The sequence below is a fragment of the Pipistrellus kuhlii genome, unplaced genomic scaffold (assembly GCF_014108245.1).
Source record: "Pipistrellus kuhlii isolate mPipKuh1 unplaced genomic scaffold, mPipKuh1.p scaffold_m20_p_6, whole genome shotgun sequence".
In the NCBI taxonomy this organism is placed as follows: Eukaryota; Metazoa; Chordata; class Mammalia; order Chiroptera; family Vespertilionidae; genus Pipistrellus; species Pipistrellus kuhlii.
Window position 1 is genome coordinate 73,759,102 of NW_023425562.1, and position 25,483 is coordinate 73,784,584.

General features: G+C 49.6%; 1 protein-coding gene across 2 annotated transcripts in view; it reads left to right on the forward strand.

The window, feature by feature from the left end:
* Positions 1-4,842: 4,842 nt before the first annotated feature.
* Positions 4,843-25,483, forward strand: part of PYGB (glycogen phosphorylase B) — a 36,323-nt gene continuing 15,682 nt past the window's right edge. Inside the window, exons 1-11 of one of the 2 annotated variants that reach the window (XM_036417772.2) lie at positions 4,843-5,204; positions 10,670-10,771; positions 12,595-12,673; positions 15,014-15,117; positions 16,296-16,427; positions 17,955-18,066; positions 18,452-18,534; positions 19,803-19,946; positions 20,549-20,641; positions 24,102-24,248; positions 25,090-25,253. In XM_036417772.2, coding sequence (XP_036273665.1) covers positions 4,962-5,204; positions 10,670-10,771; positions 12,595-12,673; positions 15,014-15,117; positions 16,296-16,427; positions 17,955-18,066; positions 18,452-18,534; positions 19,803-19,946; positions 20,549-20,641; positions 24,102-24,248; positions 25,090-25,253 — 1,403 coding nt within the window. In that variant the 5' untranslated portion in view covers positions 4,843-4,961. Of the gene's footprint in view, positions 5,205-6,881; positions 6,901-10,669; positions 10,772-12,594; positions 12,674-15,013; positions 15,118-16,295; positions 16,428-17,954; positions 18,067-18,451; positions 18,535-19,802; positions 19,947-20,548; positions 20,642-24,101; positions 24,249-25,089; positions 25,254-25,483 lie in introns of those variants that run through there. The other variant, XM_036417773.2, reaches the window with a different exon arrangement.

Genomic DNA, 25,483 nt, shown 5'->3' on the forward strand with positions numbered 1-25,483 from the left:
GGCTATCATGAATGAGGCTCAGCAGGGACAGAGGCTGAGGAGAGGTGGCCTTGCTGGGGGGCCTGTGCCTGTTTCCCTCTGTGAAATGGGGCGATGCAGGCCTGTAGGGAGGAGTGGCAGGTTCAGGTTCGTGGTTTGTCTTCCCATCAGCTGCCCAGGCATCGGGCCTGCAGGCCCTGCGGGAGCTGAAGCTCTGCCTGGCCCTCAGCACGTGCAGGGACTTGAAGGAGGGCAGACTCCTCCCTTCCTCTCCATCAAACCCCAAACCTCTTCTCTCGTTTTCTGGTTTCTCGTGCTGGGTTCCCAACCCTGAGGTCAAGCTGCCTGAGCTGACAGGAAGTTGTGGACTCCTCAACTCAGTTCTGTCTCCGGAGCCCAAAGCTACTCCTGTGTCCCAGGTTGGGGGGAAGTGGGCAGGACATGGAAGGGAAGGAGCCACCTGCTCCCACTAGCCTGTAACTGACACAGGAAATAGGTGCATACCAGCCAATAAAGGCCCAGCCCGATATTCCCCACCCCACCCCCACCCCCACCCCAAAAAAGAAGATAACTAAGAAACCTTCCGCAACTGGACATTCATGCCATCTCCTGCTGGCAGTTTTGGCCTCCCTGTAAGTCAGGGACCTATGCAGCCCAGCAGCCTAAGACCATCAGAGGCAAACCTGAAGTTTCACTAAGTCCAGTTTCTGACCCACTTCAGTGAGGGATTAGGCAAAGACAGAGTTCTTTCCCCCAAAGGAAAAAACAGAGCTCCTATGGGCGTACCAAAAGGGCAGGTGTAGGTGAAACTTACTGTTAAGGTGAACTACCCTTAACCTCTCCTGCTTGGACATGTTTTCTGAAATATATCTATATATATAAAAGCCTAAGTGACCGTCACAATTGAAACAACTGAATGGACAACCGAACAGGCTGTGAGGGTGACCAGGCCATCAGGGGGGTTAGTGAGGGAAGACCAAACGACTGAACAGCAGGTTGTGTGGGGCAACCAGGTTGGCGGGGGGGTGGGGGGGGAGTGAGGGGCAACCAGGCCAATGGCAGAGCAGTTGGGAGCAACCAGGCCAGCAGGGAGGAGGGCAGTTGGGGGTGACTAGGCAGGCAGGCAGGTGAGCAGTTAGGAGCCATTGGTCCTGGATTATGAGAGGGTGCGGGCTGGGCTGAGGGGATTCCCCACCCCACCTCCCCCCCTCCCCCCGCACATGAATTCCTCTGGTATTATTATAAACCTTTTCCTATAGCTTAGGGCAGACGGTCTGCGCCTGCAGAAGCAAGGTTAAATGAATTCCCTTTCACCTGACCGACCTGTGCTAACTCTTGACTCCCCTAACTCGTGCCCTCCCCTCCGCCTGACCAACTTGGACACCCTCGTCCCAACCCTACATTGCAAACTCTATAGAAGAGAACCTAGCCACCCGCTCAGGGCTGACGCTGACACGATGGTCTCAGCTCCCCATGAGAGAACGAAATAAAATATCCTAAACTCCCACCACGGCTCTTGACCTGGCTCCTTCCCATGCAGACCTAATCATCGCAGGAAGCAGAGTTCCCACAGGCTCAGCGCCGGCAGGGCTGTGTGCCCAGAGGGCCTCCGACCCTGTTTCCCTGGGAACCACCATGTTAAGCAGACATGGGAAGCTGGGTCCAGAAACCCCTTATCTAAAGCTCACACTGGGGCGGCTTGGAGGAGGCTGTTTCTCTGGGATTCAGAGCCTTTGCCAGGGAGGGGTGTGGCCTTCATCCTGACTTGATTTAAAGGGCCTGTGATTTAGGGAGCCAGGTTTCTCGGTGGGAGAGGAAGCGCTGGTCTCCCAGAGGAGGAGTCCTTGTGGCTCTTCAAGGCCACAGCACGCCCTGAAGAAAGCTGTCTCCTGCTCCCTGGCAGTGTCTGTCAGCCCAGCCCGAGGACTGCACACTCTCCGTACAGCAAAACCTTCATAAAAACAGTCTACTTCGGGCCAGGGGCCTTTGTTAAAGCTAAAAGTCCGTTATATAATGAAGTAGGTTTTCTAAATAGGTATGTTTTAAAAGTTGACAAATTAGTTTACTTGTTTTTACTTATGTAGACACGTCTGTGTAATTAAAGTTAAGTATGTATGATGCCTAATTTCACAGAAAAGTTTTTTATATGTATTACAGTAATTTTAAATTTCTACTGCATAGGTCTAGTAAATGCATGCATTCTCCAGTCACTGGGAGTAAACAGATGCACACGGCTGGGGCGCGGCTTAGCCCACATAGAAGCATCATCACCCTGACTGGTTTGGCTCCGTGGATAGAGCGTCAGCCTGCAGACTGAAGCGTCCCAGGTTCGATTCAAGTCAAGGGCATGTACCATTAGGGGGGTGTGCAGGAGGCAGCTGTTTGATTTTTCTCTCTGGTCGATGTTTCTAACTCTTTATCCCTCTCCCTTCCTCTCTGTAAAAAATCAATATATTTTTTTTTTTTAAAGAAAGAAATATATCATCATCTGGCAGGAGTTAAAACTGCTACAGAAAAATCACCCCACAGGATTTTCGGTAAAACCAATTACCGAGCCCAAGCTGGCTTGGCTCAGTGGAGAGAACACAGGCCTGGGGACTGAAAAGGTCCTGAGTTGATTCCAGTCAAGGGCATATGCCGGGGGTTGCAAGCTCAACCCCCAGTAGGGGGAGTGCAGGAGGCAGCCGATCAATGATTCTCATCATTGATATTTCTATCTATCTCTCCCTTCCTCTCTGAAATAAAAACATATTTTAAAAAACAATTACTGCCGAGACCAGTTTGGCTCAGTGGATAGAGCGTCGGCCTGTGGACTGAAAGGTCCCAGGTTCGATTCCGGTCAAGGGAATGTATAATACATTGGTTGCGGGCACATCCCCAGTAAGGGCTGTGCAAGAGGCAGCTTATTGATGTTTCTCTCTCATCGATGTTTCTAGCTTTCTATCCCTCTCTCTCCCTCTCTGTAAAAACTCAATAAATAGCCGAGACCGGTTTGGCTCAATGGATAAAGCGTCGGCTTGGGGACTGAAGGGTCCCAGGTTCGATTCCGGTCAAGGGCATGTTCCTTGGTTGCGGGTACATCCCCAGTAGGGGGTGTGCAAGAGGCAGCTGGTCGATGTTTCTCTCTCATCAACGTTTCTAGCTCTCTATATCTCTCCCTTCCTCTCTGTAAAAAATCAATACAATATATAAAAAAAAGAAAAGAGCCGAAGCTGGTTTGGCTCAGTGGTAGAGTGTCGGTCTGTGGACTGAAAGGTCCCAGGTTCGATTCCGGTCAAGGGCATGTACCTTGGTTGCGGGCACATCCCCGGTAGGGAGTGTGTAAGAGGCAACTGGTTGATGTTTCTCTCTCATCGACGTTTCTAGCTCTCTATCTCTCTCCCTTTCTCTCTGTTAAAAATCAATAAAATATATTTTTAAAAAAGAAAAGAAATAGACCATATTTTTTTAAAAAAAACCTCAATAGCCGAATCCGGTTTGGCTCAATGGATAGAGCGTCGGCTTGGGGACTGAAAGGTCCCGGGTTCGATTCCGGTCAAGGGCATGTACCTTGGTTGCGGGCACATCCCCGGTAGGGGTGTAAGAGGCAGCTGGTTGATGTTTCTCTCTCATCGACGTTTCTAGCTCTCTATCTCTCTCCCTTTCTCTCCGTTAAAAATCAATAAAATATATTTTTAAAAAAGAAAAGAAATAGACCATATTTAAAAAAAAACCCTCAATAAATATATTTTTAAAAAAACAAAAAAACAATTACCGAGCATGATGCGGTGTGATCACCTGTTAATTATTTGCTGAATATTGTTTACAAGCAGTGACTCTTGGATTTAAATATGTAGACTATAGCCGAGACCGGTTTGGCTCAATGGATAGAGCGTCGGCTTGGGGACTGAAGGGTCCTGGGTTCAATTCTGGTCAAGGGCATGTACATTGGTTGCAGGCACCTCCCCAGTAGGGGGTGTGCAAGAGGCAGCTGATCGATGACTCTCTCTCATCGATGTTTCTAACTCTCTATTTCTCTCCCTTTCTCTCTGTACAAAATCAATAAAATATATTTAATAAATAAATAAATAAATAAATATGTAGACTATAGCTGCAGATATGTAATATTTACTCATGTTGGCGAAATTACTACAGTTTCCCCCCCCCCCAACATATGGCCTATCTGATAAAATTTGTTTAAAATAACAGTGAATTAATAACAACAAGAAAACAACCTGTTAATTCAATTGTGAGGAAATCTTGGTTAAAAGCATCTTTAAATTAATAGGGTGTTAATTTTCACATGTGACATATGGATCGGCAGTTTTGTCTGTTAAATCTAGGTCCACCGAGTCTAGGGTTGACTGTATAAACTTTTACTTTCTTAGCTGATATTTTCAGAGCCACCCTGGGCCTCAAAAGGAGTCGGCCCACTGGGCGGGAATTGCTGGCGGCCTTTTCAAGTGTAGTTTCCCTTATGGCCCAGCACCCAGGACACTCTGGCCTGGGGGCCGCCCCTGGGGGCCCTGGGCAGGGAGGGACACAGCCCCCAGAAATCCAGGGAGGGAGGAGGGAGGAGCGCGTTCTTCCCGTGTCTGCCCTGGGGGGGAAAGAGGCCAACAGGGCTGCAGCTTCATTTCTGGAATCATCCAGCTCTTCCAGCCGTTTCCCACTTCTGCCCGGCTTGGCCAACTTGGGGTGAGACCACCCTCAAACCCCCCAGCTTGTGAGGGTGGTTCCCATTTATGAAACCGGAAGCCGCCTCCAAATTCCAAGGATTAAAGCCACACCTGAGACCCCACTGCTCAGGGAGACCACACCTCACTCAGAGGCCCCTCTCCCCAGGGCCCCGCCCACCCTCCCTCGGCCCCGCCCCCGGCGCATGCGCGGTCGGAGCCAGCGCGGGTAGCCGCAGTCCCCGGTGCCAGAGCCTCCTCCGTAGCCTCGGCGTCCGCATCTCCTGGCCGCTCTCCCCCGCTCCTCTTCCTCCCTCGGCCGGCGCTATGGCGAAGCCGCTGACGGACAGCGAGAAGCGAAAGCAGATCAGCGTGCGCGGGATCGCGGGGCTGGGCGACGTGGCCGAGGTGCGGAAGAGCTTCAACCGGCACCTGCACTTCACGCTGGTCAAGGACCGCAACGTGGCCACGCCCCGCGACTACTACTTCGCGCTGGCGCACACGGTGCGCGACCACCTGGTGGGCCGCTGGATCCGCACGCAGCAGCACTACTACGAGCGCGACCCCAAGGTGAGGCCCGCGGCCGGGCCGCCCCGCCGCCCCCGCCCGAGAGGGAGCGCCCTGCTGCAGGGTCTCTGGAGCCTCGGCCCCTGAGACAGCACAGCAAAGCGCCGCAGCTCTTTGTGCAGCCAAGTAGGGCCGCCGCCCGCGGAATGGGCATCCAGGTGGAGCGCGGTCACCCCGTCCGCCCTCGCAGCCCATCGCTGGTCCGCTCCCCGGGCGTCGTGGAGGAGAAGAGCCCCTCGAAGGCCCTGGCCGCCCCCGCCCCCTCGCACCACTTCTCCGCTTCGCTTTCCCCTCCCCTTCGCCTCCCCAGCCCCCACGCGCGTCCATTCCCGCTTGTCCGCCCGCTCTGGGCCGGGCCGCCAGGCTCCCTTAAGCGGGGAGCCCGGCCTTGCCTTGGTCCGCTGCTCCTCGAATTCCTGAGGCTTGGAAACCCGGCGGAATTTTCCAGCCTGTCCCTGGCCGTGTGCCTCCGCGATGGCTGCAGAGTTGAGGCTTCCTCCACGCCCCCTCCTCGGTCTGGTTCTGTGCGGTCTGTCATGTGTGAGAGAAAAGGCCCTGGAACCAGGCCTGGGTGCTCTGTGTGTTGGGAGGGTGCGGGCACAGCCATCCGGAGGGAGCTGGGCGTTCCGGGGCGGGCTGGGCAGGATGCGGTGCCTGCTGAAGCAGGAGCGGGGTCCCAGGCTCAGAAAAAGGAGCCCGCACACCTCCCCTGAGCAGCTCCTACTTACCTTACAGCTCACGGGGATGCAGTCGTTCCTTTTTAGATTTTTGCGAAAATGTACGTTTACGGTAGAGAAAATACAAAACGCACAAAGGAAAAGGCATTGATCGTCTCCGTTACTTTTATCTGTATTAAAATGTAGCTGCATGTCCTTTTCCTACTCCTGTGTATCTGTACACATTTTTTAAAAGTATATTGCATTTACAGTTTTGCGGCATTTCTGTTTCATTCATCAATTGTAACTTTTCAACAGCTTTAGCTCGATAGGCGTATCATAGGCTTGGCCAGCCCCCCCCCTCCTCCCCGCACGGCCAGTTTTGTTTTTTTTTTCTCTTGGCCGTGGAGAATTTTGTCCTTTCTACTGCACTGTAGTCCAGGGAAAGCTAGCAAGGAAAGGAGACACTCTGAGGAAAGGAGTCCGTTTGCAAAGATTTGACTTGCTGTGCACAGCGGGCATGGAACAGTTGTTCTGTTGATAGTATTTTAGAGTATTTTCATGGGACGTTAAGAAATGTTTAATAAGTGCTAAGAGTAAGATGTATTGCTTTTCCAAACACGTTCTGGGCACTCCTTTTTAGTAAAAGAGAGATGGTGAAAATAACAGGATTTGTTGGAATGCCAACGAGGCATCTTCATATTTAGCATGCAAGGCAGTGTGGAAAGAAGTGGCACCAAGTGGCTAAAACAGGTTATTACAACAAAGGCTTGGCTCGGTTTTGCCAGGGAAACCTTCCAGGAGGCAGTGGCTCCCCCAGAATCCTCTGCTGACTGCGGAGCTCTGCTTCGCAGCATCATTTTTATTGACCTTGTTGCAGATGACAAGGGTACGACTTTGCACAGTCAAGGGCATTTTCCTGGAGTGGGACACACCCCGACATACGAGGGCTCCTGTTAGAGTTTATGCATGTTTATAATGGAGCCTGAAAAGGCCAGCGATGGGCTCGGGATTACGGAAATGACCTTTCATGAGCAAAACAGGTTTGTCATCTTCAGTGAGTGCTCTGAGTTTTGATGGTCTGCCTTGGCTACAGGTAGAAACTTATCTCTTTTAAAGAAACCACAGCCAGCCGAAACCGGTTTGGCTCAATGGATAGAGCGTCGGCTTGGGGACTGAAGGGTCCCGGGTTCGATTCCGGTCAAGGGCATGTACCTTGGTTGCGGGCATACCCCCAGTAGGGGGTGTGCAAGAGGCAGCTGATCGATGACTCTCGTCGATGTTTCTAGCTCTCTACTTCTCTCCCTCTCTGTACAAAATCAATAAAATATATTTTTAAAAAAAGAAAAAAAAAAGAAAGAAACCACAGCCAGTAAATGGAAGGAGACTATTCTGGATAGGAAAGCCCTTTAAAAAAGAAAAAGTGGAATTTATTAATAAGTGCTTCGGTCTCGCTAATTTATGTTGAAAATAAGTTCCTTATCTCCTTTTTCTGCTTGTAATGGACCAAATACAAGCCCCAGGAGGATCAGAGCCCAGGGAAGTGGGCTCCCAATAAAAATCCATGCCCTAACCAGTTTGGCTCAGTGGATAGAGCGTCGGCCTACAGACAAGGGTCCCAGGTTGATTCCGGTCAAGGGCATGTACCTTGGTTGCGGGCATATCCCCAGTAGGTTGTGTGCAAGAGGCAGTTGATCGATGTTTCTACCTCTCTATCCCTCTCCCTTCCTCTCTGTAAAAAATCTATAAAATAATATATTTTTTAAAATCCTGAAAAGCCATACCCCCAGCTCCAGGAATGGCCTCAGGGGCTTGTACCATCACCCTCCAGACTGGGGTAACCTGCTGATATATACTTACTAAGTTAACGTGATTTTATTTATTATTTTTGTCTTTTACACAATTATGCAAGTGCTTATGATTATTGGAGGAAAAATTTAACAGTACAGATAAGCCAAATGGAAAAAAAATAACTATAGTCTCACCACTTAGTAATATAAATGTTACAAACATTTTGTGTCCTACACCTTATTTTTCTATACTAGTTGAAGCATTTGCTTTTATTACACTAAAAATATTGTGTTGTATGTACTGTATCCCACGTTGAATGGGTGGAATAGCTAGTTCCCTATGTTGCCTGATTATCCTCTCCTGGTTATTAGTAGATGGAATACTCAGTTTATTTTGCAACCAGCTAACAGCATTCCTCTATTAAGTAGATGAAATAGCCAGCTTATTATGTAACATGACTGCTGAATCTATGCAGTGAGCATGTAGACTAGTGTGTTTACTATGCCTACTGCATCCCTGCAGTGAGTGATGGGAGAGCCAGCTTACTCTGTAACAGGCCGCTGCATCCCTGATGCGTCCCATAGGGCACTATGTGGGTGGGATTATCAGTTGACTGTCCTTTGGCCTGCTATGCATTTGCAGTGAGAGCATGGGACAGCCAGGTTCCTTGGCACCCTTTTAGTGAATGGATGGAATAGTAAGTTTATTATTTTTTTATTTTTAAATGCATTTTTTATTGTTGATAGAATTACAGATATCTCCCTCTTTCCCCTCCACACACACTTGAATAGCCATTTTTGTATGTGGCTGGCTTAATGTATCCCTGCACGTGAATGCATGGAATGGTCAGTTTGCTATATAATCAGGCCACAGCATTTCTGCCTGAGTAGCTGGAGTAGGCAGTTTACTGTGTAAGAGGCCATGCATCTCCAAATGAGCTTGTGGAATAGCCAGTTTGCTGTGTTACTGGGCTGCTGCATCCTTGCAGTGAGTGGGTGGAATAGCCAGTTTAGTAAGTAACTGGCCTTCTCTGCTCCTGCAGTGAGTGAATGGATGGTCTTCTTTATCTCTGCAGAGGTTGAAATAATGTATCCCACGGCTCTTTCCTATTGTTATCTCAGTGATAGGTTAAGATAATCTCAGATTAATCTCAGTGTGTAAAGAGCAAAATAAGGCTCTACCTATGGATGCTCAACTTAATTTCCACAGTTAGTTTATTAATGCCTAAGGTGCCTTTAGAAAATTATATCTGTGTTGATCATCTGTTTGTGCTGAAGAGCTTTTATACTTTTCTGTGGTGTTTCCTGTGTGTAGTAAATAAACCCAGTTTTAAAAAAAAAATGAAGGCAGTCCGTAGGTCATAACATATGGCAGATTGGCTTAGCCACTATGAAAACCATATTGAGGTTTCTCAGACTGAAAATGGAACTGCCTTAGATTCAGCAGTTCTATTTTTGGGTATATATTTGAAGAAATTCAAAATACTAATTCAAAAAGACATATGAACCCCTATATTCACTGCAGGGTTATTTACAGTTGCCAAGATATGGAAGCAACCTAAGTGCCCATCTGTAAATGAGTGAATAAAGAAGACATAGTAAGATATATAATGGACTATTACTTGGCCATAAAAAGAATGAAATCTTACCATTTGCAACAGCATAGGTAGACCTAGAGGGTGTTATGCTAAGTGAAATAAGTCATTTAGAGAAAAACAAATACCATGCGACTTCACTTATATGTGAAATCTAAAGAACAGAATAAAAAATAAACAAAACAGAAACAACCTCATAGATACAGAGGACAAACTGTTGTTTGTCAAATGGGAGGGTGGTGACAAAGGTGAAGGATTAATAAGGTCAAATAGGCAGTGATGAAATAGTCACGGGGATGTGAAGTGCAACATAGGAAATATAGTCAATAACCCTATATAATAAAGGCTAAAATGCAAATAGACCGAATCATGGAACTGAACAACCAGTTGCAATGACAATTGCTGACCATCAGAGAGCATGTGTGGAACATGGTGGGCGTTGGCTGTAGCAGGATGGTGGTGCAGACGCACAAGGACACCAGACCAAAGCAGGGTGCCGGTCGCTGTCATCAGGGGAGACTCTGATGGTTACTGAAAGACTCTGATGGTTACTGAAAATTCTTTGTTCCCACACCACTCACACCCGCTGCCAGTGCCAGCCCTGCTCACACCTGCAGCTGGAGCCACCACTCACACCCGCTGCCAGTGCCCGGCACAGGTCCCAATCACTTGTCACCATCTGCGGGTGCAAGTGGTGGCTGCCGGCCTCAATCGCCCCTGAGGACTTCTCCACCTCCCTGCTCCTGAGGGGCGACCCGGGCAGCAGTCGCCGCTCCCACCGGTGCCAGCCCTGCTTGCACCTGCTGCTGGGACTGCCCCAATCTGCCCATCAGCAGGTGCAAGCAGGGCTGGCAATGTCAGCACCTGGGAGTGGCAGCAGTGGGGCTGCCAGCAGGCAGGGGACCGGGGGCCGCAGCGGGCAGGGCTGGGCAGGGGCTCAGAGGATGGACCAAGACCTGCCCTGTACTATAGTTTCTTTCAAGGTTGTATGAATTTTGTGCACTGGGCCTCTAGTATTTAATAACTATGTATGATGCCAGGTGGGTACTAGACTTTGGCAGGGGAGAAATCACTTGGTAAGATACACAAAGATCTAATCTCTATGTGGTGCATCTGAATTAATGTAACATTGAATGTCAACTGTAGTTGAAAATTTTAAAAATTAAAAGAGCATAAAACAAAAATAAATAAAAAGAGTGGGGGTGGGTGGAGGGGAAAGTGTGTTCCCTCATGAGATGCCCTTGGAAAACAGGGTGGCCAAGGCCTGGTGAAGGGAGTGAGATCATTTGGGGATGCGCCGGTAAGTACTGGGTTAACATAAATGAAACCCCTATGTAGGTTCTCTTAGGAATCCACTCATCATCATCACCATCATCATCTGCTTGTGCATGGAGATGGATCTAAGATGCTTTCTTTTGCTCTCTCAGCGCATCTATTATCTTTCCCTGGAGTTCTACATGGGCCGTACTCTGCAGAACACGATGGTGAACCTGGGCCTCCAGAATGCTTGTGATGAAGCCATCTACCAGGTACGGGTCCTGGGGCCCGGCTACCCGGCAGCCTCTCCTGTTGCTCTGGGTTTAGTTCAGGCCCCAGCGGTGAGCACTGACAGAGGAGAGCGTGGGCGTTAGGCCCTGGGAAATGTCTGATGGAGTTCTCTGTCCTTTGTGAGGGAGAATGGGTTGTGGGTGATGCTCCTTTCTCAAGGGGAGAACTGGATGGAGAGCTGTTAATACAGTGGAGTGCAAGGGCTCGATTGCATTGTAATGCTAAGCTTTGGAGGCTTCTAGAAACCACTGTATTCCTCACTCCCACCCCAGGGACAGATTTACAATATGGCAGAAGTATTTGTTATTGTCCCATTTCTCCTTGCTTTATTGAACTGGTAACCTACCTCCGGGGTCCCTCCTCTGCCCCTAAGATAACCTTGTGAGCTCATCCTATCCTCTAATTATAAAACTGCCTTTGTCCTCTAAACAGAATAGAAGTTGCCTTTGCTTACGGGTCCTTCGCTAACAGTTGTTTAGGTGGAGGTCTTTCAGTTCACTTGCTGTTTTAGAGCAGAGCTCAATTCGATTGTATCTGTTTTCTGGCTCTGTCCCACTTCCCTGGGCATGGTCTTCTCCCTCACCTAGATGCTCGGTGTAGAATTTTCTGAGTGAATATGCATCGCTTCTGCCCTTTTGCACATACACAGATGGGTCCTTACCACAGTCGTCCTACGCCCAAGAACCTTCCACTGCTTCTGCTTGGGTTCGGTTTGGTTTCGAGGTGGGAGGTGCTCTGGGGCCTTCTTGGAGGAGGTGTGGTGTGAGCCTTGCAGGGCCATAAGTCAGTATTTTGATATCTAAATCAGATGACTGTATGTCTTAGCACCATTCAGTTAACTTAATAGATGCTAAACTATTTTGTATGTTTTTAATTTTCTCACAACTCTTCTTCCACTCTGCATAATTTATTAGATTCTCCAAGTGTGATCTGGAGACCTCAGGTTCCCTGAGACCTTTTCAAGGGGTCCCCTTGGTCAGAACTATTTTCATAACACTAGGATGTTATTTGCCTTTTACACTCTATACTTTGTGAGTATGCAGTAGAGTTTTTCAGATGCTATATGATGTGTGATATTTCAACATATTGAATGCTGGAATAGTAAATCCATTAAAGAACTTTGTAGAAATATGAAAACTGCAACTCATCTCAGTAAATAATTATTTGTTTTCAAACATAGTTATTTTTTTTATTAAATAGTGTTGTTGATTGTTAATGTGATGGGTTTTATCAAGTTAAGATTAATAGATTAATTATCAATACAACATAATTGAGAGTCCTAACAGCTATATTCTGGAATGGTTTTCTGTTAAGTGAAGTGGTTGTGACTTTGTTGCTTTTTCCCTAATTTTTAACATACCATATCTGTTTCACAAGTTGGTTTGAATATAATTGGAATGCCACGGAAAGGTGTTTTTAGATTTGGGTTTAAAAAGATGTTATGTAATTATCATTAGACCATGTGAAATTAGGGAATTACTAAAACCATTGGTTTCATTTTTAGGAAACGTTATAATCTTTTCTCTATAAGTAAGTCAATAATACAGCAGTATATATCTTTGACTATTAAACCAAGTCTCATTTTGACTGTAATTCTTAAGTAATTTGACAGCTTTTGAAATACCTGGAAACTTTCATTTTCAATCAGCAATTAAGCATCAGATTTTAACCCTGGACTTTCAAGTCTAAACGGAAGCAGACTCTACTTTTGATATAAACTCACATGGTTTAAATATCATTCCACCTGGTACTTGAGTGAAAATATTAAATAATGTGAAAGTATTGCCTCTGTTTTTATTCACAGTTGGGGTTGGACTTGGAAGAACTGGAGGAAATAGAAGAGGATGCTGGCCTGGGGAATGGAGGATTGGGGAGGCTGGCAGGTAAGCCCAGGCACCTGTCTGGGACAAGATTGTCCTCACATGGTGCCTTGTCAGTGATCACATGGTGAGGCCAAGGTCAGCCATGCTCCTGGCACTGTTCTGAGTGGATAAAGTGGTCCCTCGAGGTGGATGGGAGAGTGTGTGCTGCAGGTTAAAATCTTTGCCTCTGGCAGGGAAAAAGTGCAAGACGTATGTCTCTGTCACCCAAGGAGCCCTTCATAAAGATCATGAAGACCAAGTTTGCCAGTGTTGAGTGACTGGTGCTGGGAGGGGATTCCAATATAGCAATCACTCTGCACAATCCAAAGCCAGTCATTGGGAAAAAGACAGACAGACAGACACACACACACACACACACACACACACACACACCTTACAGAGCTCTCTCCCTTTGGGGGATGTTGCTCCCTTGGTAAACTATTTGAGAGCATACTCAGTTGTTTTTCTGTTTTGTTTATTTTTGCCAGTGTTTTAGGGGAGAGGGAGCTGAGTTAAGAACGGGGAAGTGGAAATAGCAGTCACGGGAGATGTGATTTTACTGTGACTCAAGGCGCTTGGGCCCAGTGTCTCTAAGGGCAAAGATGACTCGGGTTTTGTGCTGCTCTTGAGTTGGGGGGCCGAGGGGAGGGTGGGCTCAGGCCCCTCCCTCTTGGTGTCATGGCCTCTTTTGGGAATTGTCTTTTTGAAAAGGGAGAAAATGCCCTAAAACTTAGGGGGTGGGGAGCGCATGTGCGTGTATTGTTAATTTTAAAGTAAATTCTTCACAAATTATAAATGCAATATGTTTATCTCTAACAAAACAGCTCATGGATTTGTATAAAGGAACAATTGGCACCCTGGCCGGGTGGCTTGGTCGGATGGAGCATCATTCCTTTGACCAAAGGGTTGCAGGTTCGATTTTCGGTCAGGGCACATTCCTAGGTTGTGGGTTCGCTATCCGGTCAGAGCAGAGTACATACGGAAGGAAGGCAGCTAATCCATGTTTCTCTCTCACATTGATGTCCCCCCACCCTTCTTTTCTCTAAAGTTCAATAAAAAGCCTGTCCTTGAGTGATTTAAAAAGAAAAAGAAAAAGAAAGAAACAATTGGCAAGGCCTGCCCACCCCCACCCTGAGTGTGAAAAGCCCCTGTGGGTCCCGGGCATCCTGCTCTCCAGGGCAGGCCCAGTTTGGTGTGTGATGGTGAGATCATCCCAGACAGGGAGCCAGGGCTTGCTTCCCCTGCAGTCCCTGGAGCCCCAGGTCCTCCAGCCCGAGGGTCAGTCCACCCAGTCCCCTTCCCCTGACGGCTTTCTGTTAATCACAGGAAAAACAGAACCTGCTTCCCAAGCTCCAGGCCGGTTGGTGTTCTTTATTGGAGTGGATCCTCACCTCCCCTCTCACCAAAGCTGGGGACTGGCAGCCTGCCCTTCACAATCCACTTACATTCTGGGCATTTCAGGGCTTCCCCAGTCAGATTCAGGTCGACTGCTGGTCCTCCATGTCTGTATGGCCTTTCCTGTGGGCGGTGTGATGGCACCTCCTCCTTCGGGCCCCTCTGGTTCCACAGCTCCTGTAGCTTCCTGTGTCCTCTGTCCGCCTGTAAGAATGGTTTCCTCAAAACAAGAGCTTACGTGTTCGGGTTTTCCTTATTTCTCTCCCTCAGGGAAGGGCTGGCCTCCAGGGGCCTGTGCACGTTTGGTGAATTAGGCGTGCTTTCGTTTGTGTGTTTGTGTTTTTCTTATTGTGTAGAGTTTTTTTCTCCCTTTACTTTATTTCTTTCTTTTAATCCAGGAGGTTAACAAGGCTGCATTCTGGGTCTTTATTTAAAGCATGGTGCTTTCTTTTCCCCAAGACATTTTGATCGGAGCAGAGGGTCAGTTGGTGACACGCTGCTCCAGCCGCTTCCCGCACACTCGGGGGGCACGTTGGCGGTAGGGTGTTTGGCACCGTGGACAGAGAAATGTACATTTCCGGCCCTTGCTTCTATGCCTTCTCCACTATGTGTATGTGCCCCTGCCTTCCAGACAGCTTGGGTTTGGGGTTGACAGTGCGGGGGATGGAAGGCCGTCAGTCCGAGTGAGGCTCTGGGAGGAAGTTGGCATTTGGAGATGCCCCATGTGTGGCTGTGTTCTCTCCCCTCCGAATCTTCCACAAACCCCACATTTACCCTGGGCTCTCCAGCCGAAGGGAGTGAGGGTGTGTTTCAGTTTTCTTTTCCATGGCAGCTGAAGCTGACAGTGTCACCACTGAACCCCTGGCCCCTTGGAGGCTGGCACCCAGCGCCTGGTTAACTTAGAGCTTTGCTTTCAGTGGGCCTGGAACATGTTGATCAGAAGTTCTTTGTGTTTGCGATTTTCAGCCTGCTTCCTTGACTCGATGGCCACCTTGGGCCTGGCAGCATATGGCTATGGAATCCGCTATGAGTTTGGGATTTTTAACCAGAAGATTGTCAATGGCTGGCAGGTGGGTGAGACTTGGTTCCTTCGTTCATTTCCAGCTCTCGTTTGCACAAGAAAATAAATAGGTGCACTTTCCATTCAGCTTTTACTGTTTTGTTTTGTTTTTTTAAGTTTAAAAGAGATTTATTTCAAAACACAACAAAAGAAAGCTTTGGTATTTCAAAACCCAACAATCAATCACTAGAAAGTTAAACACTTCCCCTGAAACCCAGGAGAACAAAACCAGAGATCTCCACAGACTCACTGGAAAGGACAACGTGCAAACTCGAGACCCAAGCCCTCCACACAGGCCACAAGCAGGCCCCCGAATGCCACCCCTGTAGTGAGATAAAAAATCACCACCAAGATTCTCTGTCTACAGTAGATGCAAAAGCTTGTAGTATTTTAAATTCCTTCACGGAGAGACCACATGCCAGTACTAGACAAGCAGAGGTCAGGCAGGTCAGGGCAATCCTATAAGCTCCATGCTTTCTTCATATTCCACTGGGGCCAGCAGAGGCTGGTCTCCTGTGTGAGCTCATTGCACACTGGGGCAGGGAGGGGGGCGCGGCAGAGCCTGCTGGACCTTCTAGAGGACACCAGGGGTGGAGGTTGGGTGGAGGTTTGTTCCCGTCTTATCTCAGTGCAGAGCCAAAGTGGCCCCTCGCTGGTTCACCCTCAGAGGGACAACTGACCTGGACCAGTTGTCAGTGGTCTTATTCCCACCTTCACCCTTATCTCCCCGACATCAGTGAGAGAACAGCACCTTGTGGGGTTAGATGCCGGACCCTGCAAAGCAAAGGGGCCCTTAGTGAACCCCAGGTCTAGAGCATCAAACCTGAGGCGGTGGGAACCCCATCAGTGAAGAGCGTCATCTTCAAGCGCAGTCCCCCTGTCCTCCTCTGGGCGAGGTGGTTGCTTCCCCTCACTTGGCATTTCCAAATGGAAGGCACAACTATTCCCATTTGGGGGGAGAATAATTTTTTTAGTATAATTTGGGGCCTAAAAGTCCCATACAAAGCCAGGACGTGGTTAGGATTGGAAAGTTTTGTAACTCAAGAGTAGTATAGTCTCAGCGAAACAGCTGATGACCAGGTCGATGGAAATGCCCTATGTCTCGATGGGGTTTGAGTCACGCAGGCTGCAGTTGTCAGCCCGGGCTCTCTCCTCTCCATGAACCGTGTGCTGCTGGCTGCTTTCCAGGTGGAGGAGGCCGATGACTGGCTGCGCTACGGCAACCCCTGGGAGAAGGCCCGGCCGGAGTACATGCTTCCCGTGCACTTCTACGGGCGAGTGGAGCACACCCCCGAGGGGGTGAAGTGGCTGGACACGCAGGTGCCCACCCGTGCGTCCCGGGGAGCGTGGGCTGAGAGCAGGACCTCGGGGTTTCGTTGTGGAATTGGCTTGCTTTGGGAGTGGGAGGTGTGCACTCAGGACTCACCGTGAGCTTCCCCAGGAGACCTAACTCAGGGTAGAAGCCTGGGAGGTTTGCTTCTCATACCTTCGATTTCTTACGTTTTGTCAGAAATTCTTCAGTGGAAAGTGCTGAACCTGAAGCCACACTCTAGTTTACCAGGGGCTGTGTGTTGGGATGGAGACCAGCAGCTGTTTAATGACAACCAGGGCAGACAGCATTGTGACAGGGACAAGGGCCTTGAACCCCCGGGGGACGCACACGGCTCCCCAGGTGCTCAGCGTGCTCTCCTCCACAAGCGCCTGGTCCTCGGGGTGCCCACGGCTCTCAGTACCCCAGTGCAGCTCAGAGCCCCCGACGTGTAGAGAGGTCAATGGCTGGAGGCCTAACGAGCCTTAATAAGTAGCATTTAACTTGAAAAGGCGGAGAAGGGGATGGTGCCTCTAAGTGTGCGCCTGTGGAAGGTGACCGTGTCCGTGTCCGTAAGGAGGCCCAGAGAACGCTGGGGAGTCCGCGGCTGAACGTGATGAGGGCCTCACCCCGGAGGGCTGGCCGTGAGAGGGAAGGAGGGCAGTTGTAGGAGCTTTGCAGGGCTTTCACCTGCTTGGACAAAGCCATGGAGATGGGGAGCCGCGGGCGGGGTGAGGGTTGAGCGGAGATCCGAAGGGAAAGATGACGCTGGTGGTGCCCTTCCATAGTCCTTTGTGGCTGCCCGAGCTGCTCTCGTCTTATAAAGCCACACGGTGCCCTTGTGGGCGCCGCCAAGAGCATGTCTGCGTGTGAGGAGGCCGATGGGAGGGCCTGAGGGCTGGAAGAGACCTTGAGGCTTATCCACTTCTTCCTGTGCCTCCCAAGAGCAGAGCCCAGAGGGGATTGGGAGGGGGTGGCAGCCTCCGTACTGGGAGAGCAGGTCCTGCACTTTCTGTTGGGAGGCGAGTGTGTGGGCTGGTTCGGCTTCCCTGAGAGTTAGACATCCCGGCACAGCGCAGGAGGGCCTCCCCGCAGACAGGGGAATGGAGGTCAGAGTGGAAGAGTGTTTGGGAGAAGAGTTAGGGTGTGAGGGCAGTGGACGAGGACATAGTAGTTTCCGAGGGAGCATGAGCCCGGTCAACACGATGGCCCCTCAGGCTGGGAAGAATTGTTAAGCTGGTGTCAGTACTGAAGCAGGTAAGGCTAAAAAGACCGTGTGACCTCAGGAGTGCATTCAGCCTTACCTGTCAGGCCTGACTCAGCGTGTCCGAGAGCTGGGGCTGCAGGTGCGGGTGTACAGCGGGTGGGGAGGGTGGTGGGACTGTGGATGAGGACATAGTTTTGGGCAGAAGGAGAAAAGCCAGGGGAGGATGAGCAGGTGCTTCCCGCTGGGCGGGCGCTGCTCTGCAGGTGGGCCCAGACTGGGCACTGTCTCCGGCTGACTGGATCCTGACCCTGACCATCTCTCGCTCGGGTAGGTGGTGCTGGCCATGCCGTACGACACGCCGGTGCCAGGCTACAAGAACAACACTGTCAACACCATGAGGCTGTGGTCCGCCAAAGCGCCCAACGACTTCAATCTCCAGGACTGTGCGTTGTGCCCTTGAGTCTCCGTTGGGTGGCTTATCTAAGACTTACTCACACAGCTCCTGTCCCTGCTCTGCACCCTCACTGCTTCAGGCAGAGGGCAGGTTCCTGTGAGCAGAAGACTCCAGGCAGAGCCCACCCCTCCTGCCAGGCCCGCACCCTCAGGAAAGAGCTAGGGGCCAGGGTCCTTGAGGGGCGCATGGGGGATAAGGCACCCAGCAACTTTTAGAGGGGGCGGCAGGAGGCAGGCAAAGCAACAGCTCTGGGGTTGCCTTCTGTTCAGAAATGCTTGTCCTTAGGTTGAGGGAAGCAAGTGCGACACCTGGCGTGAGGGCGTGCGGAAGAAGGGATGCAAGTCCTGACCTCACCATCTCATCTCTGCTCCTAGTTAACACGGGCGGCTACATCGAGGCGGTCCTGGACAGAAATCTGGCTGAGAACATCTCCAGAGTCCTGTACCCCAATGACAATGTGAGTAGCGCCCATAGTTTGTCTCTGCATAGGCTGGGGCTCTCCCCAGGCCTGCTTGCTGGTGAGACCACATGACTGATGTCCAGGCGGTTTCTGGTTTTCTGATGCCACTTTCCCAAGAAGTAGATAACCCATTTGTCAAGTGGGGACAGTAATCCCTATTTTGCAGTGACATCTTAAGATGCATGACAATCATGGTTTGAAAAGTTCTTGGCTGGTGTCCATCTCATCCTACATAATAAAAGGCTAATATGCAAATCAACCAAACAGTTAAATGACCGGTTGCTATGATGCACACTGGCCACTAGGGGGCAGACTCTCAATGTAGGAGCTTCCCCCTGGTGGTCAGTGACACAAGGGGAGTGTTGCTCAGCCAGAAGCCGGGTTCAGGGCTGGCAAGCACAGTAGCAGTGGTGGGAGTCTCATCTCCACGGCAGTGCTAAGGAAGTCCTACTGCCTAGGCCCACTTCTCCACAGGGAAGTGGGCCTAAGCTGTCATTTGGACATCCCCCAAGGGCTCCTGGACTGCGAGAGGGCATAAGCCTGACTTAGGGACACCCCCCACACACACACAGAAGTGCACGAATTTCATGCACCGGGCCTTTAGGACTAAATATGAAGGTCACAGTCACATTTTCTATTGTCACTGAATTTAGTGTTTGGTGGCATTTTTATTGTTGCTGCCAGAAAATCACTCTTGAAATCTGCCTATCATAGTGGGTCCTGTGTTTGTTTTATTTTATTTTATCAAAGGAATATGTACACATAGTAGCAAAGAACTTTGGTGCTGAAAGGCTCATGGTAAAATGCTCCCTGAGTTTTTGATCAGATTCTAAAGCTTCAGGCACATGGCATTTTCAGAATGGGCTTTGGAGGTTGCATTTCTGGGTGGCCTGGTGTTCCTGGCACTCAGCCTGTCACAGTGAAGGGACCAGGCTGAGTCCTCACACAGGATGGTGTGTCCTTTGCTGGCTGCCCTTGTGCTCACTCCTTATCTGAAGGTCACACGCAGGTTAGGCCACTTGCGACCTTCCATCTGTGCCCTCAGCTTCAGGTCACCTGCCATCTGGACCCCAGGATTGTGGGGATTGGGGTATCAGCATCATGCTCTCAAGGCTCTCCTTTTATCCACACAGCATCTCTGTGGTCCCTGGGGCAGGACGCCCCCAACCCTCTGTCTGATACCCTGTCCTGGGTCCCGGGGGGCCTCTGAGGGCCTGTAGCGGCCTCAGTGTCTGGGTTGGTGATGGAGCTATTCTGTTCCTCAGTTCTTTGAGGGGAAGGAGCTGCGCCTGAAGCAGGAGTACTTTGTGGTGGCTGCCACCCTGCAGGACATCGTCCGCCGCTTTAAGTCCTCCAAGTTTGGCTGCCGGGACCCAGTGAGGACCTGTTTTGAGATATTCCCAGACAAGGTTTGTGTTTGTTGACTTGGGATCGAGCTGTGGGGGGGGGGGGTGCGGGGGGGCGGGGGGGGCGGACAGGATGCTCTCAGGCTTAGTTTCTTCCTTGAGGCTGGGGCGTGGGTGGGATAGCAGCATCCCCCCATCTCAGTCTCTTCATCATCATGGGGGCGGGGTAAGTCCCTCTTCTTCCCCAACCAGTGCCACACTGGGCCTTGCCAGGAGCCAAGGCAGCAAGGACACGGTGAAAGGCTCCTGTGGGCATAGCCGTCCGTGTTCGACAGTATTAGTTCAATGACTTTAAATTAATCCAACATACCCTAGTTGATAGGGCCTTGTGGGGGGGGTGTCCGGCAGTCCTGGGTGCCTGCTGCAGAGCAGACGTGCTGCAAAGCCAACCCAGGGGGTTCTTCCAGCCCCCTGTGGCCCTCGGCCTGCTCCTTGGCTGATTTCAAGCTGGCCCAGCACCTGCACGGCCCTGTCTGCTCCCTGACGTCATCCCTGTAGACTCCTAAGGCGTGGCTGCTGAGGACCTCAGGCCTGTACGTACCGGCCATGTAGGTCCACTCCATGGGCTCAAGGTGATTGAAGGTATCACTTTGTGTAAACCTCAGGTTGCCATTCAGCTGAACGACACTCACCCAGCCCTCGCCATTCCTGAGCTCATGCGGATCCTGGTGGATGTGGAGAAAGTGGACTGGGACAAGGTGAGGATGAGAACAAGGGTGTGGGGTGACAGTGTCTCCCACAGACATGGGTGTGGGGTGATGGCGTCCCCCACAGAGCTAGGCACATGGGGGTGATGGATTTCCCTGAAGATGTGTCCTCTGCAGAGCTGGGTACATGAGGTGACGGTGTTCCCTGTAGGACAGGGCACATGGGGGTGATGTTATTTCCTGTACATGTGGGCACCTGGGTGACAATGTCCTCTGCAGAGCTGGGTACATGAGGTGACAGTATTCCCTGCAGAGCTGGGCACTTGGGGGTGATGGTATTCGCTGCGGAGGTACGCATGGAGAGACCACCCCTGACCTTGGAGTCTGCTCCAGCAATGGTTGTGAGTGCTGAGCTAGTCCTGAGCACTGAGGGACTTGGCGGAATGGTGGGACATTGTCCCCAAGGAGACGGGCTGAGGGGAGGAAAATAAAGTTCCAGGGGTAGGTCTGGTGTTTCTCCCCAGGGCCTGGGACACAGTGAATGGAAATAGGGGTACAGGAACACAGGAGACTTGTTTTGGAAGCAAGAAAAGGATTCTGACACTTGTTAGGGCTCCTAGTATACGAGGTGTACTTGTCAATAATGGCGGACTTTGTAATCAAAGGAAACACGATAATTTCAAGAAAACATCAAAAGTGCTTTATTCAAAGTAATGTTCATTGCTAGCTACACATTTCCCCCATCTTTCAGGTAATTTGTGGATACCATCCCATAGAGCTTTTCTTGTTTTGAGGCAAACCATTCAGAGACCCAATTTTCCACTTCTTTGTACGTTTTGAAGTGCTGCTCAGAAACTGCATGTGCCAATCAGAACAAGTAGCAATCTGAAGGAGAAAGTTCTGGTGAATACGGTGGGTGGGTTAATACTTCCCAGGCAGGATCTTTTAACGTGTCTTTAAATTGGTTTTGAAGAGTGTGATGGTGCGTCATCATAAAGCAAAATTACTTTGCCATGTCTTCTGGCGCATTCTGGTCGTTTCATGATCAAAGCATGGTTCAAATTGATTATTTGTTGTCAGTAGCAATCAGTATTAACGGTTTCACCTGGTTTTAGAAGCTCATAATACACCACACCTTGATACGCAGAGCATTGTTTTCTTTCCGAAGCGATATGGCTTTGCAGTCAATGTTGATGGTTGACCTGGATCAACCCATGATTTTGTGCATTTGGGATTCTCAAAATAAATCCACTTTTCATTGCCAGTCACAATTTGATGCAAAAAAAGACTTTCTTTTGTGCCATTGAAACAACATTTTACTGATGACTTTTCAGTTTTCCATTTGTCTTTCGATTAGTTGATGTGGCACCCATTTTCCTTCCTTTAAAATCTTTCCCATTGCTGTAAACAATGTATATTTTCTCATCTTAGAAATCATAGCAAAAATCCCATAGTATTACGTTTAAAGAAATACACTGTTTACATCTTTTTTTTTTTTAAATGTATTTTATTGATTTTTTACAGAGAGGAAGAGAGAGGGATAGAAAGTTAGAAACATCGATGAGAGAGAATCATCAATCAGCTGCCTCTTGCACACCCCCTACTGGGGATGTGCCCACAACCAAGATACATGCCCTTGACCGGAATCGAACCCGGGACCTTCCAGTCCACAGGCTGACGCTCTATCCACTGAGCCAAACCGGTTTCGGCTGTTTACATCTTTATATGTTGTTTTCAGGATCAGTTTTGGTCCTAGATTCTTTTCTTTTTTTTTTAATTTATTGATTTTTTTTTTTTTTTTTTTTTTTTTTTTTTTTTTTTTTTTACAGAGAGGAAGGGAGAGGGATAGAAAGTGAGAAACATCGATGAGAGAGAAACATCGATCAGCTGCCTCCTGCACACTCCCTAATGGGTATGTGTCCGCAACCAAGGTACATGCCCTTGACCAGAATCTAACCTGGAACCCTTGAGTCTGCAGGCCAACGCTCTATGCACTGAGCCAAACGAGTTAAGGCTGATCCTAGATTCTTTAGTATAGTGGTATATCCTTGACCTACTCTAATTAAATCAAGATGTGAAGCTATGAAACAAAACTTACGCTGTTTTATAGAACCCAGGGCCCCTCTGTTGTCTTGGGGTGCACCTGATTGGGACTGGGCAGCCCATCTTGGTCCTGACCACTCATGGCCAGTAGAGGGCAGGACACAGTTTATGAATGTTCTCCAGGCTGTGGGTGTCAGGTTGGTTTAGTGGAAATAAAAAACTGCTCAGTGCTCTATTTTATTTACCAGTAAAATATAGTTTACAAAGAACCCTTGTGCACTGTTGGTGAGAATGCAGATTGGTGCAGCCACTACAGAAAACACTACAGAGGGCCCTCAGAAAATATAAAAATGAAACTGCCGTATGACCCAGTGATTCCACTTCCGGGTATACATCCAAAGAAATCAAAACATGAATTCGAAAGAGCATATGTTCACTGCAATGTTTTTTACAAATAGCCAATGTGGAAGCAACCCAAGTGCCCATCTATAGACAGCTGAGTGAAGAAGTGGGACAGCCCTGGGGGCATGGCTCAGTTGGTTCATGCTGTGCACAGAAGGGTCGCGGGTTTGATTTCAGGGCACATACCCAGGTTGCAGGGTCGATCCCCAGTTGGTATTTCTCACATCGATGTTTCTCTCACTCCCTCTCCTGTCCTCTCTCTTTAAAATCAATAAAAACATCTTCAGGTGAGGGTTAAAAAATGGAAGTGGTACATTATATATAATACAATATAATGTTACCTGGCCATAAAAAAAAAGAGTGAAATCTTATCATGTGCAACAGTAAGGGTGAACCTAGAGGCCATTATGCTAAGTGAAATAAGTCATTCAGAGAAAGACATGTACCATATGATTTCACTTATATGTGGAACCTAAAGAACAAAATAAACACAATTGTAGACACAGACGTCAGATTAATGGTTGCCAGGGGGCTGGGGTTGGGGAGCTGGGTGAAAAAGATGAAGGAATTAAGAAGTACAAATTAATTGATGGTTACAAAATAGTCTGGAAGATGTAAAGTACAGCATAAAGAATATAGTCAATATTCCAATAACTGGTGACAGGTGGGTACTGAAAATATCGGGGCGAACACTTTGTAAAATCTATGATTATCTAACAACAATGTCATACACCTGAAACTAAGAAAAATTAATAGTGTATGTAAACTACAAATTAAAATTAAAATAGCTTACAAAAGAGGAGACTGAGGTGACCCTAGGTAGTAGGGTAAGCTTTATTCATTGTGTGTGTTCGCTCGAACAGGATGCATAATATTTGTAGATCGTATCAGGAAAGTGAAGGGCATTGGGCCTAACTGCAGTTTTGAGAAGGTTCTAGACAGGCTCCTTTCTGGTAAGATCTTAATGCCTACCTTTGGTCCGAGATTTCCCCCTTGCTGAGGCATCTGGCAAAAGAGCTGATTGTTTCTAAGCAAAGCACAACTGGGATTTTCTGGAATGTTCTAGGCCTGGGAAATCACAAAGAAGACCTGTGCATACACCAACCACACGGTGCTGCCGGAGGCCTTGGAGCGCTGGCCTGTGTCCATGTTTGGACAGCTGCTGCCGCGGCACCTGGAGATCATCTACGCCATCAACCAGAGGCACCTGGACGTGAGCACTGGCCCTGCTGGGAGCTGGGGCAGGAGGGGGGCAGGCAGGCTGATGGGCTACACCCGCACCGGGGGCCCTCCTGTGTTCCCACATCACTTCTTGAACCAAATAGCCTCCGTCCAGCGAGGATTTTGAGATCTAGGGGCTGTCACTTGGTAGAGCTGTTGGCTAGTCCCCACACGTACCCCCTGCTAGATACATGGGAGTTAGGGATTCAAGTCTTTTTTTTTTTTTTTTAATAAATATATTTTTATTAATGTCGGAGAGGAAGGGAGAGGGAGAGAGAGAGAGAGAGAGAAATGTCAGTGATGAAAGAGAATCATTCATCGGCTGCTTCCTGCACGCCCCACACTGGGGATCGAGACCAAAACCCTGGGCATGCGCCCTGACTGGGAATCGAACCATGACCTCCTGATTCATAGGTCGATGCTCAATCACTGAGCCGTGCCAACTGGGCGTTTAGGTCTTTTTAAAATGCTATTTCCTCGTGGGGTTTGGATTTAAGTGTCTATTCTTGTAATGCCAGAGATGACATAGCAGCAGTTGAGTGATTTGGAAACAAAGTCCGTGTTGTCTTTGTTACCTGCAAACAAGGTCATGGTGCAAACGTAGTCACATGGCATGGCTTTAGCCCCGCGCGTCCTCTGGTCCAGCCGCTGACAGCGCCGCTCTGCCGAGTCCCCCTGGGCTTCCCCTGGGTGATGCGGTGGGAGGACGGGCCCTCAGGTGTGACCAGGGCATGTGAGCGCAAGTCTGGGTGCAGCAGCCCCAAGACCTTCTTGGAGGAAACTAGACTTGCCTCAGGGAGCCCCTCCTGCTCACGCCTCTGTCTTGGCAACAGCAAGTGGCTGCCCTGTTCCCGGGGGACGTGGACCGCCTGCGGAGGATGTCTGTGATTGAGGAGGGGGACTGCAAGCGGATCAACATGGCCCACCTGTGTGTGATCGGCTCCCATGCCGTCAACGGCGTAGCGAGGATCCACTCGGAGATCGTGAAGCACTCTGTGTGAGTGAGGCCGCCGTGGGCCTGCGCGAGGGCCTGCCTCCTCTCCGGCCCACGCCTGCCCATGTGCACGTGGCTGAGGCATGTGGCCCTGCTGCACACCGTGTGGTGCTGCCCTTGTGGGCCGTGGCCGGCCTGCCCGGAGCCCCTTGGCCAGCGGGTAGTGTTGAGGGGCTGGACTTGGTCATCGCCGGTGGCTCCTGTTCTCGACGTTGTGGCTCTGCTCCTGGAGC